Genomic DNA, 17997 nt, shown 5'->3' with positions numbered 1-17997 from the left:
TCTTCTTGTAGGGGCCTTGATGCTCTCAGCAAGAAAGTGAAGTCTTCCACTGTCGATTTGCCTATTGAGTCAGTCAGTCTGAGCCTTCAGGACTTGATTGGCTACTTTCATCCCCCTGATGAACATTTGGAGCATGAAGACAAACAAAACAGGCTCCGAGCACTGAAGAATCGCCAGAACCTCTTCCAGGAAGAGGTACTTCTCTCAGTTTTACTCCTGATTTTCCACCATGTTGTCTGCAAGTATTCTTTTGCAGTGTCTGTAGCGTTGATGTCTAATCTGGAGTATGTTTGCAGTGGGATTTTTTGGTCCTGTAAGAGTCAAACTATTTGCTACATTTATAATCTCTTTAGATCTGTTGATTTTCCTATATATTTAAAGAAATAAATTTCAGGCCTTACTTCCCTTTCCTTTTTAAAAACAAATAGATATTAATATGACTTTGTGCCCTGAATTCTAACCATAACTTACTCCTTATGTGTGAATTAGTTTCGTTCATTATAGTTTAATCATTCTGTGCAGAAGTTAATAAATGTGCTTTAAAGATTTTGTTTAATATTGTCTGTTACTTCTGTGGTAGTGATAGTTGCCTATACTTAGTCAGATGCCTAAATGCCTTCCGGAATAGGAAGTTGCTTAAAATTATGTCTGGAATACTGTTTAATTTGTGTTTTATTTTGGCCACTGTAAATGGTAAATTTTTATTATCACAAAGAAGACTTTTCCATAGGGATTGCTTGGTTGACTCCACTTGTATTACTGTGTGTATATATCCTGTGTTTTGCGTATCCTACCTTTAATGTTTGTTTTCTTAGATTTTGGAAAATCTTATGTGTTTGCACCTAAACAATACTTTTTTTTTTCTCTGACAATCTGAGCCTTTCCATTTTTAGGGTATGATCAACCTTGTTCTTGAATGTATTGATCGCTTGAATGTATACAGCAGTGCAGCTCATTTTGCAGACGTAGCTGGGAAGGAAGCTGGAGAAGCATGGAAATCTATTCTGAATTCTTTGTATGAATTACTAGGTAAGACATATTATGGGTTTCTTAGATTGTTTTAGCTCAAAATAATACTCGGATGAAAAGAAATGTGTACCTGTTTTACTATGGAAGAATTTCCACTCTGTAGAAATCTAGGATACAAATTAAATGATATTTTTGCATTTCCAGGTCCTTGCACGTGCTTAAGAATAAAATACACTGAAAACACTCAAACAGTGTGAATTCAAGTAAATGATTTATTGCCTTTTTGTATCATCATATTGCTGACGTATCTTGTATATTGCTTAAAAATCTGTGAACAAAATACGTGTGAATATTTCTGTGTTAAAGACCCATGACTGTGTGGTCAGTTTTGTAGAAGTCTATGATTTTTCACATGTCTGGCTGTAGAAGTGCAGCATAAATCTAAAGCTACTATAACCAAGTCAGCTCTTATTAATCCATAATGACCAGTGATTCCAGAATTATACTAGGATATAGCATGCCATGGAAAGGTACACTCTTTTACATGCAGTATATCATGAAGGTCTTGTCCACCTGCAGTCACTGAAAATCTCATAATACCTTCTGTAGGTGTCTAAGTTTAGTTGGTGTCCTGGTCAAATTTCTATTTGGGTAGTAGCATTTAATCAACTCATTTGTTTGCTCACCAATTTGAATTGCATATGTTATTTATGTTCTACTATGACTCATTATATAAGGTTATTAATCCACTACTATAGCTGCCTGCATATTCACTCCGAGTTGTTGTCTACGAAAGGAAATGTTACTGCCTAAGAGACCATTTTGTTAATTCCTTGCTCTTCTGTCATCAGATTTTCTCAGTGCCATATGTAAGCCTAAATAATAACATTAATATTGACCTTAAGTGACTGAGGACAGTAATGCGTTCCTGTCATTAAGCAGTCCTTTGTGCAGGCTGCATACGTATGCCTATGCTGCTTGCTTTATGTAACACACCAGCTGTAATGTGAGGGCTCGCTTACCTTTAAACTTGCACGTTTTGGCAAAAGCTTGAGTTTGGACAAAGTCCTCACGCAAGATTTTTAGCTTACTTTCCAGTAAAACATAAATCATTTTATGTATCATTTATACTAAATCTCAATCCTGAAATATTTAGTATGGAAAAGGTATACAAGTAATGTTGTTAGACATCAGTTCCATTAAATACTCCACAAATGAATACTGAGTTTGTAAAATGAAGTGAGTCAAGTGACTAGGAAGTGCCCAGATGAATGTAGTGTGTATATTATTAATTGGCTCTTTTGTGTGGGTATGCATTGTGAAACATGATCACATACTAGTATTGCTATAGGACCCATTCCTTATTTAGCGCTCATTTATTGTTGGTACTTAAAATACTTCGTTTTCTCTTTGCGACTCAGTGTGTGGCATTGAACCTTATTTATTATGAGCCTTTTAATTCATGTTTGGAAAACAAAGCTATTATCTTGGAGTTCTTTTGTGCCATTTATGATTAGTAATCTGAATAATTAGAACTATTAAGTGTTCTGTTGGAAACTTCTGTAATAAGGCAAATAGAAGGTATTATCTCCCATTCACTCAGAGGAACAGATACAGAGAGAAATTTAGGGAAAAAGACTCTACCAATGCTAGTTCCCAAATTAAGAGCTATGGGATCTGACCTTTTTTCAGAGTATTCAGCAGTATTTCACATGTGCAAGGCTTACTGGAAACTTGCATTCCTCCCAATTCAGAAAATAAAATTTTAATGGCATGACTCACTTCACATAAACTCTCCTTACTACCCAACAGCAAATTGAGGCAACTGAGGCAGGAGTTCTGTATATAGTACTTTGACAAAGCTTTTCCATAGTCAAAGGAGGTTCATAATCCTGTGCTCTTGAAGAAGAAAATCTTGGGGCAAAAAAAAAAAAAAAAGATATCCAGCATATGGTGCACAGCCCTTGATAAAACCAGTGAGATGCTTCTGTCTGTCCCACTACCTTTTCTGTCAGAGGAAACACAAGTTGACACAGTAGATATCATTGAGACAACAAGAAGCCCTCTGCCATGATCTCTCAGAGCAAAGAAGGAGCTAGCTGAACAGTGGCTGTTGTCACCTAGGAGGCCCTTAGGGTGGAACGTGGTTCCTGTGGCTGTGATTCTGGTTAAGGAGTTGCTGGGATCTACCACCTCTATGTAGTTGAAGATTGTAAGCATGATGCATACGCACAGGTTGCAAGACTGAAAAAAGTGGCATTTCTTAACATTAGATTGGTAGATTTTATGAACATTATAAGGTAATTTTAATGTTTTGGGGTTTGATTTCCATGGGTTTTATAGTTGTAAGCAACGTGCACCCTTTAAACAACTCTCTCCAGTTCTGTTACTTGCAATGTAGTGACGAGTGAGTCAGCATGTGGGTCAAAAGCAGGACGGAAACTTCAGATATGTCAGACTGTTTTGATTCTAGCGAAGAGTAATTTGTAACAATGGTACACTGTTGTTCTTTGTATTGCAATTCTATGTGAAGAACTGTTTCAGAGGTAGATGGGAGTTTTTGCCAGTGGATTTATGGTGTTTGATGACTGAGAAATTTTATGATCTGGCAACATGAATTTGTCCTGGTTTGAGGCATAAACCACGACAGAATTATATTGTAGATTCTTGAGTGGAGTGCCCAGATCCTTTCCCTCTTTTTTTTTTTTAATTTTTGTCTCATGTGTTTCAAACTGGTATAGGTCTATCTCATGTTTGTTTGCATGTTACAGCTCCATTCCTCACTTGTCTTTGCCAAAGTCTGTCTTCCTTCAAAACTCTATGGTCTGTTATAGAAACTGAAGAAAATGTTTCTTGCTGTTTTAGCTATATTTCAAAAAAACAAAACAACTCCAGATAGCTTTGGCTATCTTCACACTTGCATGCAACCAGATTGTTTAGTCTGAATTTTTTGAAGGTAGCTCAACCATTGGCAGGCAAAAAGGGTAGCGAATTTTATCTTTAACAGTTAAAATTTGGAAAAGATGCATGAAACTAAACTAAGCTTTCACTGTGAAAATGATATTAAATCTCAGTGTGAGCTTCTCGTCACAGGAGTACTACTGTTGTGTTTTCCCTCCTTCTGCTTCTCTCTTTACTCTTTACTCAATGCTTGAAAATGTGACATTATATAATGTGGTTTTGGGACATCTCTGCTTGTCCAACCCTGAGATAAAAAGATCATCCAGAAGGAACATTGGTAAAAAATTTTGCATCTTAATCTATCTTTCAGCTCATATATACCCACTAAGTAAAGTGAATCTGCTTTGGGCTTTTTTTTTTTTTTAAATTGATTATTTTATGTATACTAATGGTAGTTATTTGATGTGAATCTGCTTTGGGCTTTTTTTTATTTTAAATTGATTATTTTATGTATACTAATGGTAGTTATTTGATTTATTGAGAAACAATTAAAGAAGTTATGTCAGAAATTATAAAACATTTAAAAGTACCCAGAGGTTACAGAGGATTAATGTCTCAATGAAATAAACTGATGACCTCTTAGAGTGTAGATGATGGAGTATTAAAGTCTGTGGTTGTGTTATTCATAGATGTAGAGGAGAGTTGAAGATTTGGTAACAGTTTAGTGTGGTTTATCTCTTGTTATGTTACGCACAGGTCAGACTGGAGGAAGTAGTGACTTGATTGCTGAATCGTTTCTCTAAGTCTGAAATTTCCAGTTGACAAGGCTGAAAAATTCCCTCTGAAAGAGTCTACTTGTCCTGTACCAAGTATTGTTTTCATGGATGTGTAGTGAGGAGAGCAGTGCACACGCTTTTGTTGACTTCCTGGTCTCTGTGCCCCTCCACCCCCTTACATTACTTCCCGAATTGCATTATCTTCTGGCAGCTAATGCTTAAGAAGCCAGGCTTTGATCTTGCTATAATGAATTTGTATGTTGCTCTCTTCTGAATAATGCTGGAGCTGTACAGTAATTGCATGGGTGACAAATGGATACTGCTTGCTCAGTCTTGCTTCAGCAAACAATACTTTTTTTTCTGAGTCTGCACATAAATAGAAGTAAACTGTGATGCCAGAATTCATGGCTTTTGTCATGTCATTGACATTCTGATATATTTCACTGTGATGAGAATGGATGTATTTACACTGAGACTAGATACCATTGCATATAAAAATCACAGTATCGTGGAATGGTTAGAGTCGCAAGGGACCTTTAAACATAACCTAGTCCAAGCACCCTCATCATAAAAAAAAAAAAAATCCTTCCATATATTGAATCTAAATCTACTCTCTTTCTGTTTAAAATATTTCCCCTATATCTACTAAGGCATCTGTCCTTCCTCTATTACGAATATATACAATCACTCTGAACTTATATTTGGTCCTTTTGTATCACCAAAGAATGCACAGGAGTATATGTAATGATGTGCCTTTAATGTCTGCCTGACCATGTCCTGGTTTTCATTTCTTTAAAACTGAATGCTAGTCTTTTCCAGAGTAGTGGGCAATAAAAGAAGCAACTGCTGGATATTATTTTTTGCTTTCAGTGTTAAGTACCTGTGTCCCTCATTTAATGCACAGCTTTAACTAACCTTTTGCAAACTTCTGTTGAGCTGCATTTATGAAACCATCTGTGTCTTATTACTGTTAATGATGTTACATTTATTGATGTCATGTTCAGCAATGAACTGTTACTGCCTTCATTTTATGTTCTTACCTGAAGCACAGTGAGATTATGTGGCTTGCCTATAATCATTAAAAAAGTAACTTATAGAAACAGGTATTCCTTAGTTCTAATCCATGTCTTTTAATAAGAAGCCCCTCCTCTTATGATTGCCAAATATTTTCAAATAACTATGGTCATGATCAATTAACTGTGTAAGATTTCAGGGTATAGTTGTGTTTTTTATCATATAGTACAGCAGGAGAAGGGTTTTCTTGTTTGTTTTGCTTGTTAGGGGTTGAGTTTTGGTTTTGTGCTTGTTTGGTGGTTTGTTTGCATTTTTGGTTTGGTTTTTTTTTTTTTTTTTTTTTGCTATGAAGCGGTTGGATTGTGATCTCTTTCCTTATGATACAGAACTGTTGCAATGACTTGTTTGCGACTAACTCCAAGATTGCTTTAACCCTTTGCAGATACAGTTTCATATCCTATTTATGTCATAAGTCTGTAAGTTTAACCTTTTATAAATGAAAGAGCATACAAACACAGTTGCAATATAATATAGTGAATTTCTGCAGCATTTAAACATAGATTTTAAGAGACCATTGCCTCTTAGCAGGACCAACAGTCTCTGCTGCTGAAAATAACCATAGAAATTTCAGGTTGAAATAATTTTTTGGCAGAATTGGAAAGCAATCTTAAGAAAAGCAGTTTGTGCTGTTCCACACTCCAAACAGAAATGTTAGTGCCTCAACTCTATTTTTGGAGTAGATCAGATACTTCTCTGAGAGCTTGTGTGGATGCACATACATGCAAACGCACATATTCCAGGACGGGGCAGGCTTGTGGGTGCCTACAGTGTCCAGGGAGATTTCTAGTCAGTTGTACCCACCTAGTCAGTGCATACAGTCCATCTACTTCTATCTTCAGCTTAACACATGAGGGTGAAACAGTCTCAAACCAGTTGCTTCCTCCCTACAGCCCTGTCAAAAGTATGACAGTTCCTGGAAATCTATCTTCGTTTAGTTCCTATTATTCTTGAACAAAGGTATTGTATTAGTAGGAAATAATTTGCTTTTTTTTTTTTCCTCTCTCTCTTTTTTCCAATAGCGGCTCTGATTCGAGGAAATCGTAAAAACTGTGCTCAATTTTCTGGATCTCTTGATTGGTTGATCAGCAGATTAGAAAGACTGGAAGCCTCTTCTGGTAAGCTTTTTAGTATTTTAACTTCCATATTTGACCAGCGTTTCATTCTTTGAAATTGGCGATATACTTGTTCAGTCGAAGTTCTTGCTATGAGAGAGTAAATTATATTAATAAAATGAGATTTGTATTTGTAACATTTTTACATTTTGATTTTGGTTGTAGTTCTACCTTAAATTCTGGCAGTTTTTCCTTTTCCTTGGCCAATTTGTTGTACTGCCATCTTTTAAATCAAGCAAACAAGCCATTTGGCAAGACAGTTGTTCTACGGTTTCAGTTGTGTTAAGTTGCTTTCCTCTAACTCTAGTACCTTCCCTTCCCTTCTCTTTGGAAGTCTGCATGTTTTTCAGGATTTGCATCAAGCTAAATGTAGTAATAACCATACGGAATTGATATAATTTGTGTTATCTTGAAGGACTGTAGTGGTAATGCAGGGAAGTTCGCATATTCTACTTGACTGTGTAACAGATGGGTATTCAGTTATATGTTTGCATATAACAGAGTTACCTCCACAATACATACACATTCCTTTTTTAATCACCTCTCTCACTCCTGAGCTCTGATCTTCTCTTTGAAGTTAATAAGAAAGAGCATGCCTGAAACACAGAATTGCGAATCTGGGAATTCTGTCTCACTTTAGACACTAATTCTGTAAGCTAGCCTATTTTTTTTTTTCTTTGCCCTTATGTAATGTCTTATCTTCCTTCTGAATGACTATGTTAACCCCTTAGTGTCCATGAGATGCAGTTGGTCTCTGCATTGCTCAAAGTGAAAGTAGATGAAGTTATGCTGAGCTGTACTGCTTGTCTCACTGAAATGGTGATCCTGTCTTCTGTTCCCTTAGAAGCAATCAGTTCTCTGTAAGCCTACTCTGCCAACCAAATACATCGTATTTTTAAGTTTCCAATGGATTTTTTAAAAAAAATATTGTGACTGTATTTGATCAAAATACCAATTTGGACTATATTGGAAAAATAAGCTTTTTAAGCAGAATAAGAAGTGACCACTGCACATTAGGTGAATGTAAATAATAGCTTAAGAATGTCTCTTGGTGATATATGATTCCTATTGGTATTAACAACTTGCTACTGTGTATCTCTCTACTGCCTTAAATGTAGTTGTTAACATGATTGTAGTCTATAACAGGACCCTAAAGCTGGTTATCTGTAATTCCACAGTTGGCATGCGCTTAATAAAAAAAAAAAACCCTAGGTCTTCAATACTTATTAGAATAATTATTTTGTGGAATTTTTTTAACTATACTACTCTGTTTTCTTTGAAAGTATGTGTTTGCACGTGCAACTTTAGTTTGATTTTGTAAAGAGATGGTAGACGAATTTCATTACATTAAAGAAGCTCTGCTAAGTGTATTTCAAAGTTACTGAAGAGATACTAAGGCTGTGTTTCTGCAATTAATCTGCAATTAATAGTGTTGATTTCATGGCTGATACTTGAGTCTCTTGCCTAATTTTACTCATAAATACAAACTTTTTCTTTTTTTCATACATGAAGATATAATTGCTTTTCTTTTCAACATGAAAATATGCCAAATAATGTCATCTAGGCATCTGAACAGTAAACAGTAATCAACCTTGGACTCAGCAGCTAAGAAAAGAGATTCAAATAGTGATTAGTTCTGGACTCTTAACACTGATTTTCTCTTACTCTTTTCAAGCATTGTTTTCATGCTGATGATTACATAAAGATCAGGAAGCAAAGTAGTAATGTTGGTAAGAAATGTCACTGCAGCCTGTTCCCCTACCACTTTGTTTTTCAAGATTAGTAAAAGCATTTATGTAAGCATGCGTAGTGTAAGGCCAGTGTTCTATATTTTATTCTTACCAATTTAATACTTCTTGGAGTTCTACAGATTACAGCAGTAACTGAAAACATGGATCTGACCTAGTTAGATCTTTTAATGTCTTATTTGCCAATTAAGTGAATCACAAGACATCAGAAATTATGAAATAAGGGAAATAAGAAAAATGTTAACAACTCCTTATGGAAAGCTTTTCCTCACATGCACTATACAGAAAAGTCAAACAACAAGCAGGAGCTCAAAGTCTAAATTAAGCTCCTATACCTGATAAGGAATTTGCCTTGCGAAGTATTCTTTCCTGTAACTAAAAGTGAAGAGGGAAATATAGAAATATAAATAATACAGATTGGAGAAGTTGTACATGTAATGCTCAGTAATGTTAACAGATGGAATAATAACATAGTAAAAGCAATTTTGGTTTGAGATATTTCAGCTTTTTATATAGGTAATTAATATAATCTAGAAGCCTATTTTGTTTTTTGTAATTACACAAATCTTAAGTTACAATGCTAGCAGAAACCACTAAATGCTTATAAGAAATGTATTTGGAATATATCTTCTAGTACAGAAGTTGAGAAAATTCTATGTTTTAAGTCAATAATGAGTAAAAAATAGTCCTGCAGGGGAGAAGAGTAAGCAACCAAGAAGCTAAAGATAACTTTGTAATACTTGTGCTACCACAGGCAATCTCAATTTTCATAGTTTGTTTCATTTTTTTTAAATGAATGTAAATATATTTCTAATTGATGTTTCTTCTTTGTGATTTGACTGTAAGAACATTGCAGTATAAATCTTTGTGATGCTCAGAATTGTAGTCCAACAAATTTAATAGAAACTCTTGTATGAAATGTAATAATACTTTTACTGTAATGCCAGATAGAGACTTGTCTTAACCTGTCTCTTTTTTATTGCCTAGTTCTAGATGCTGTAGTTGATATCCCTTGTCTGATATTCTTTGATCCTCTGTTTCTGGTTCATGTTTATCTTTTCACAGTAAGTGAAGGTATCAATGCTGATTTAAAGAGCTAATTTATTAATAGCACACGGACGACATTTTGAATCCACTACAGGAAGAGCAACAGATTTGAACAGTATTCAATGTGTAGTGATTGCTGTGTTTTAAATTTTTATTGTCTGTTTTTTCATCTCTCTGCAGTTCATGTGTACTTTGATTTGACACTACTGTTCATATATATCATTTTTCCTCTCTCCCCTCTTCTGTTCTCTGCTCTCACCCAGCTGGAGCTGTTTCAGAGTTGCAGACTAAGAAATATTTTCCAGTTGCAGTTGTGACAGTTTTGTGTTATATATAATATTTGTTACTATTTGTTGGAAAATGATCTCTTTAGTCTTTCAAGCCTTATTTTCTGTAATTATGCTGCACTAGGTTCAAAAGTCACAAGGGTTTGTAGTCAGACCAATGGGCAGGGTAGTTACAACAGCAGTGCTCGCAATGTAATACAGCTTTCTGGTTACATATCTACAGTTTATTCTGTTATTTTGGTGTTGTGTGTTGTTTCGTGAGCTGGAAGGAACATAATTATCTTCCTTTCAAGAGTAATTTTTTGTTGATTACGGAGTTGTCCTCAGGAATTAAAGTTTCCTTCCCCATTCTGTTCTTTCCACTCCTGAATCATTTCTGCCACAGATAGATGTGTCCTTGGATTCATTGACATCTTGAGGGACGAATGCCTGGAAGGAAAGATGTCCTCTGTTGTAAAAGTTCTTTGGTTCATATTAGACTGTTAGGTATTTGAAGAAAAATCTCACAGGCATCATACAGTTGTTCTCATCAGCCTTTTACTGTGGTGTTAATACATGAGAAATATCCTGCTACCACTTAGTTTCCCAAGTAAAAATTAGGTTTGTCTCAGCAGTAGATCACTGTTTGGCATATATTATCAATTTTGTACATAAGTAGTCTTCAAAGGATCAGCAGCAGCCATGAGAACAGGTGTGTCCTATAGTAAACAAGGTGAATAAGGTGTTTGTGTTTGCCTCAACTTTGTCATGAAACATTCATGTGCATTTTGCTTATTTGCCCTAAAACTGTTCCTGAGATGAAGTGACCAGCAGCACAGGAAAATATTGTCAAATGTCAGTGGTAGCAGTTTTCTCCCTGTCCTGGTTTTGGCTGGGATGGAGTTGATTTTCTTGCTGGTGGCTGGTGTGGTGCTGTTTTGGATTTGGGATGGGAGTGATGTTGGTGACCCTCTAGTGTTTTGGTTCTCACTGAGCAGTTGGGGACTTTTTTAGCTTCTCATACTGGCCTGCCAACAAAAAGGCAGGGATCACCCAAGAAGCTGGGAGGGGACACAGCTGGGACAGCTGACGCTGACTGGCCAAAATGATATTCTATACCATATGACGTCATGTTTAGCATATAAAGCTGGGGGAAAGAATGAGGAAGGGGGGGGACGATCAGAAGAGTTACCGCGTTTTGTCTTCCCAAGTAACCGTTATGCGTGATGGAGCCCTGCTTTCCTGGAGATGGCTGAACACCTGCCTGCCGATGGGAAGTAGGGAATGAATTCCTTGTTTAGCTTTGCTTGTGTGCGCGGCTTTTGCTTTACTTATTAAACTGTCTTTATTTCAACCCACGAGTTTTCTCACTTCTACTCTTCTGATTCTCTCCTCCATCCCACCGGGGGGGAGTGAGCAAGTGGCTGCGTAGTCCTAGTTGCTGACTGGGGTTAAACCACGACACTCCCTCAGAGCCAAGGGTCAACTACCGTGGCATTCACTAGCTGATTGGCAAGATCTGCAGTGGGTAATTGCACTTGCAAAGAGCAGTAAAACATTGATGCTTGTCCTCTAGGAAGTTTTTTCCTTTGTCAACTCTTGGGGCAAGCAGAGAGTTTAGAAGTTTGTTATTCTTCTCTTGGTGTGGAGGCTGGTATAGAGACTTTGAGGCATTTGCCCATGTAAGCCCCTCTAGTTAGCAATATTTCATAGAAGTATTTTTGCAGCATTTTGTTTCATGTATTTTCTGCAGAACTATAGCTTCAGGGCAGGGGACCTGTTTTACTATGCTATTTCTTCCTACTCCTGGCATGCAGCTAATCTGTTTCAGCAGTGGTAGGTTTATGCTTTGAGTCCCTGAGCTGCTCAAGATAGGAGGCAACAGGAGCATATGAGGCTAAATCTGTATCATGACTGGTTCTCAGCTGGTGTTACAGTTAGCTGCTCATAGCATGGGTGTCTAGCTAGAGATTTTCCGATGGTCCTGTCACTGTAGCTAGTGTATTAGCTGTAGAGATCCTAACCAAATAGATGTCATAACTGAATATTCATGTTGGTTTATGTTATTATTAGGGAAACCTGCTCTGCAGATGCCATGATCTTCTTGCTTTCTTGAACATTTGAGTAACAGAGAATTAACAGAAAATCATAGACTAGATCTTCCTTCCACTAGAGTCCACCTTTGGTGTGAGGGCACTCATCTAAGGAGAATGTTCTCACAATTATGCAGTTGTATGGGATTTGACCGCAACCTTCTTAATTTCAATGTATTTCCCCGGTTGTTCGTGGTGAAATTATTTCCCGAGAGACCTAATTTTACATCTGAAACTCTCAGGGCTAGGGTTTTCAGAAAGAATTCAAACCTTTACACTCAACTTCTGGAAGTCCAATATGAGATTTATTACAACAGCTCTAAAAATGCGGTGTTATGTGGTTTCTGTTAATCTCAAAGTAAAAATAAGGTTTGAAAATTAAAACCTAAATGTTTATGACATTATATAGTAAGGTATGAGATGAATTCTGTAAAATGCAAAGTAATCTGACACTGTAGTCGTACTGCATAATGAACCCCATGACATGCTGCAAAAGTTCTGAAGGTACTAATATTTGCAATGCCTGTTTGTCCTGAGTTTTCTTCTAGGAACTAGGCCACTTGAACTCCTTCCCCATATGTTCTGGTAACATAACTTCCATGTTGCCTCCAAAACTGATTTTATAATTAAGACATTTTTTGGTTTTGAGGGAGTCAGTTATACAAGATGCTAATTATGCTGTGCTTTAGTTATCTCAAGAGGCACAGTAGGTTTAGCTTTTAGTATGTAAATATGCTTTTGTGATTTTACGTGGGATGCTTACTTGCCAGATTTTAAGACTTATATGGCTTGATTGGGGTGAGGATATTCACTGTTTTAATTTACAGTGGTTTATCTACAATAGGGAGAAATACTGGATTATATTATACCTTTTAAATAAGAATACCTGGCTTCATATATTCACCTAAAATGATTAATTCATCTTCAAAGGCAGAGTGTTTGTGAGGAAGAAACATCACACTCTGTCAATCATGCTAAAATTAAGTTCACCGTGAAGTAGTTAGCTACATCTCCTGCAGGTGTTTTCTTGAATGTAATAAAGAAATAAATGCGATAAAGATTTGATGCCATAAATGATTATCAATGAAATTCCTATTTTCACCTTTTTCTTATCCTTGAAGTAAAAATGTTATGAAAACAGACTAGAGGCATTAAATTTATAAACAGCATTTGTGAGTTGATTGTACAAATTAGATTAGAAATTGATTCAGTTCCTGATCTTCACTGAAGCAAAAGAAAGAAAATGAAGATTTGTCCAAGCATAAATGTGTCCGAGAGTAGACTGTGTTAGAAGTGAGATATCACAGGAGATGAGTGAATAATGCAGTGCAAATGCTTCAGCTGTGTCTTCAATGCATAAATTAGGATTAGATTAGTCTTTTGCTCTGAAATATATTCCAGATGGGATTAACTAGTCTTCCTAAAATTTTGAAGGCATTAAAACATAGGTAATAAAAAATAGAATAAGGCAAGTTAATAATCTAATATCCTCCAAGTGAAGATTTCTGGAAGCAGATATCAGTTTTTGAGTATTTTTTTTCTGCAGGGCATGCATTTTATTCTAGTATTCTCTTGACAGTAGAGGAGTCAACATGTCCTGAAAATTTATGCTTCCTTTCATCTGTTATTATCACGAAGAAAGAATTTTCACTCATCTTTACGATAAACTCTGCATATCATACTGTTTGTGATATTTGTATTAAATTTGAACACTTCCTACTTTACTGCCTTGAGCAACCCCACTCAAATTAGAACAGCTCCAGTTGTCTTTAATGTAGACAATCTCAAAGTAGATTAGTCCAAACAGACATTGTGCCTTCATAAGATTTTTCTGAAAAAGAGGGAATTTGCCCTTAGAACAAAATGTGTTTGATAATTAGCATCCAGATACTGCAGTAATTGAAGAAGTTGCTGTGGCAGCTGGGTCTAATTGATAATATTCATTTATTATTGAATGTTTACGTCTTCAAAGTGCTTTTATTTCTGTTATTGAAAAGGTTAAGACTAGAAAATGAACCCTGTGTACTATTTTAAGACAAAATTAAGATTATGTTTGTACCTACACAAATCTGAAAATTCCAAGGTTATGATTACCACACTTATATTATGTGGTATCATTTCATATTGGATTACTGTTTATTTTAAGAGCGTGTTTCAGTGCTACAATGACAGATGGCAAAACTCAAATGGCCAAGTTTTGAATGTATTGACTTCCCTGCATTGCCAGATCACTGTTGCACACAATAAAGTTGTTGATCTTGTTCCGGATTACCCCTTTAGATTGGGGATTCTTTTGTAACTCTTTTCTTCCCTCCCTAGGTACTTTTACCATGTTCAAGTGACCCCTGCCTGTCTAGTTGGCAGGCTGGGTGGATTGTGCTCTAGCTACGTTGCTGCAGGGCATTGACTCCTTTAACTTGCTCTCATGACTCTTAGGTTTTTATCCTTTTTATCAATATTGTTACTGTCAATATTGGAAGTGTGCATCTGTTACAGCCCAGATCATACCACTGCCAAATTCAGGTTTAATATGTTCTCTTATTTGTGGTTGAGACTTTCTGCTTATACCTTCAGGGCTGCAGAATCAGTTTTGGAGTTCATGTCAAGCTTGTTATATTGTGGTTGCGACTTTTTTTGGAGCCACTGCACAAAACAGGAAAATTGCCTACAATATCTGTACAGGATCACCTGCATTTTCTGTTTTCATATGTATGTCTCATTCCAGACATTTGTTGCCAAAAAGGCCAATAGAATCCTGGGCTGCATAGGGAAGAGTGTGGCCAGTAGGTCGAGGGAGGTCATTCTCCCCCTCTACTCACAAAATCACAGAATAGTCAGGGTTGGAAGGGACCTCTGGAGATCATCTAGTCCAACCCCCCTGCCAGAGCAGGGTCACCTACAACAGGTTGCACAGGACAACGTCCAGGCGGGTTTTGAATGTCTCCAGAGTGGGAGACTCCACAACCTCTCTGGGCAGCCTGTTCCAGTGCTCCACTACCTTCAAAGTGAAGAAGTTCCTCCTCATGTTAAGATGGAACTTCCTATGTTCAAGCTTGTACCCATTACCCCTCGTCCTATCAATGGGCACCGCTGAAAAAAGACTCCTCCCATCCCTCTGGCATCTTCCCTTTAAGTATTTGAAAGCATTAATAAGATCCCCCCTCATTCTTCTTTTCTCTAGACTAAAGAGACCCAAGTTCCTCAGCCTTTCCTCATATGAAAGATGTTCTAATCCCCTAATCATCTTCTTAACCCTTTGCTGGACCCTCTCCAGCAGATCCCTGTCTTTCTTGATCTGGGGAGCCCAGAACTGGACGCAGTACTCCAGATGTGGCCTCACCAGGGCAGAGTAGAGGGGGAGGATGACCTCCCTCGACCTGCTGGCCACACTCTTTTTGATGCACCCCAGGATGCCATTGGCCCTCTTGGCCGCCGGGGCACATTGCTGGCTCATGGTCATCCTGTTGTCCACCAGGACTCCCAGGTGCCTTTCCACAAAGCTACTCTCCAGGAGGTCAGCCCCCAACCTGTACTGATGCGTGGGGTTATTCCTCCCCAGATGCAGTAACCTACATTTACCCTTGTTGAATTTCATTAGGTTCCTCCCTGCCCAACTCTCCAGCCTGTCCAGGTAACGCTGTAAAGCAGCACAGCCTTCTGGCGTGTCAGCCATTCCTCCCAGTTTAGTGTCATCAGCAAACTTGCTGATGGTACACTCTATCCCTTCATCCAGATCATCGATGAATATATTGAACAGGACTGGACCCAGTACTGACCCTTGAGGGACACCGCTTGTTACTGACCTCCATCTAGACTCTGCACCACTAACCACAACCCTCTGAGCTCTATCTGTCAGCCAGTTCTCAATCCACCCCACTGTCCATTCATCTAGCCCGCACTTCCTAAGCTTGCCTGTGAGGATGATGTGGGAGACAGTGTCGAAAGCCTTGCCAAAGTCAAGGTAGACAACATCCACTGCCCTCCCCTCATCCACCCATCTAGTCACTTCATCATAGAATGCTATCAGATTAGTCAGACACGACTTCCCCTTAGTGAATCCATGTTGACTACTTCTGATAAACTTCTTTTCATCCAGGTGCTTTGAGATGATACCCAGCACAAGCTGTTCCATCATCTTTCCAGGGATGGAGGTGAGGCTGACCGGCCTGTAGTTTCCCGGGTCATCCTTCTTGCCCTTTTTGAAGACTGGAGTGACATTAGCTATCCTCCAGTACTCAAGCACCTCACCTGTCCTCCAGGACCTTTCAAAGATGATGGAGAGTGGCCCAACAATGACTTCCCCCAGCTCCCTCAGCACTCAAGGGTGCATCCCATCAGGCCCCATGGATTTGTGGATATCCAGTTTATCTAACTGATCTCTAACTTGCTCCTCGTCAACCAAAGGAAAGTCTTGCTCCCTCCAGACCTTCTCTGTTACCTGCAAAGTCTGGGTTTCCCGAGGACTGGCCCGAACAGTGAAGACAGAAGCAAAGAATGCATTTAGCAACTCTGCCTTCTCTGCATCATCTGTCACCACGGCACCTGTCTCATTCAACAGCGGGCCCACGTTTTCCCTAGTTTTTCTTTTGTCTCCTATATACTTAAAGAAACCCTTCCTGTTGGCCTTGACATCCCTCGCCAGGTTCAATTCCAAGGCTGCCTTGGCTTTCCTTGTTTCCTCCCTGCATACCCTGACAGCATTTTTATATTCCTCTCAAGCAGTCAGCCCCTTCTTCCACCTATTGTAAACTCCCTTCTTCCACCTGAGCTTTTTCAGAAGGTCCCTGCTCAGCCATGCAGGTCTCCTTCTTCCCTTGCCTGATTTCTTTCTCTTTGGGATGCACTGATCCTGAGCTTGGAGGAAGTGACGCTTAAATAGCAGCCAGCTCTCTTGAGCCCCCTTGCCCTCTAGAGCCCTCTCCCATGGGATTTCTCCAAGTAACTCCTTGAAACGATCAAAGTTAGCCCTCCTGAAGTTTAAGGTTTCAACTCTACTTGTCATTTTGTCTATACTACACTTAATCCTGAATTCTATCTTCTCATGATCACTGCAGCCCAGTCTGCCCCCAACCTTTACATCCTCCACCAGTCCCTCTTTGTTTGTCAGTACCAGGTCCAGTAGAGCACCTTTCCCTGTAGGCTCCTCCACCACCTGAGGCAAAAAGTTGTCATCAATGCACTGGAGGAACCTCCTGGACTGTACATGCCTAGCTGTGTGGCCTTCCCAGCAGATATCAGGGTAGTTGAAGTCCCCCGTGAGAATCAAGGCCTGTGATTGTGAGGCGATTTTCACCTGTCTGTAGAAGGCCTCATCAACTAGCCCATCCTGATCAGGTGGCCTGTAATAGACACCCACAACAGTGTCTCTCATATTACCTTGCCCCTTGATCCTTACCCACAAGCTCTCAATTTGCTCTTCATCTGATCCCAGGGAGAGCTCAATACATTCCAGTTGCTCTCTCACATAAAGAGCAACTCCACCGCCTCGCCACGCCAGCCTATCTTTCCTAAAGAGAACATAGCCCTCCATGACAGTGTTCCAGTCATGTGAGCCATCCCACCACGTCTCAGTAATTGCAATGAGATCATGGTCCTGTGACCGCACACAGATCTGTAACTCCTCCTGTTTATTCCCCATGCTACACGTGTTGGTGTACAGGCATTTCAGAAAAGCCAATGAGTGTGTAGTTTTTGCCCTTGAGGAGTGGTGGGCCTTCTGATTCTCAAAAGTACTAGCACTCGGACCCACAGTTGCTGAGCTACTATGCCCAGGCGCCTCTCTAGCAAGCCCAGTTACACGCCCATCCCCCTTCAAATCTAGTTTAAAGCTCTCCCAGTGAGCCCTGCTAACTCTGCCCCAAGAACCATTTTCCCCCTGCGAGACAGGCTTTTCCCATCTGCTGCCAGCAAGCCTGGTGTTCTGTAGATCAGGCCATGATCGAATAATCCAAAACCCTGTCTGTGGCACCAAGTTCGGAGCCAGTCGTTTTGCTGCTGACTCTTCCTGTTAA

General features: G+C 38.7%; 1 protein-coding gene across 1 annotated transcript in view; it reads left to right on the top strand.

The window, feature by feature from the left end:
- Window positions 1–17997, top strand: part of RYR2 (ryanodine receptor 2) — a gene marked incomplete at both ends in the record, with an annotated part of 448394 nt that overhangs the window by 224176 nt on the left and 206221 nt on the right. The window contains 3 exon segments of the mRNA XM_082481358.1: window positions 12–195; window positions 894–1029; window positions 6740–6835. Coding sequence (XP_082337484.1) covers window positions 12–195; window positions 894–1029; window positions 6740–6835 — 416 coding nt within the window.

The sequence above is a fragment of the Vanellus vanellus genome (assembly GCF_965231255.1).
Source record: "Vanellus vanellus genome assembly, chromosome: 3".
NCBI classification, from domain to species: domain Eukaryota; kingdom Metazoa; phylum Chordata; class Aves; order Charadriiformes; family Charadriidae; genus Vanellus; species Vanellus vanellus.
This window is presented reverse-complemented; position numbering and strand designations above follow the sequence as displayed.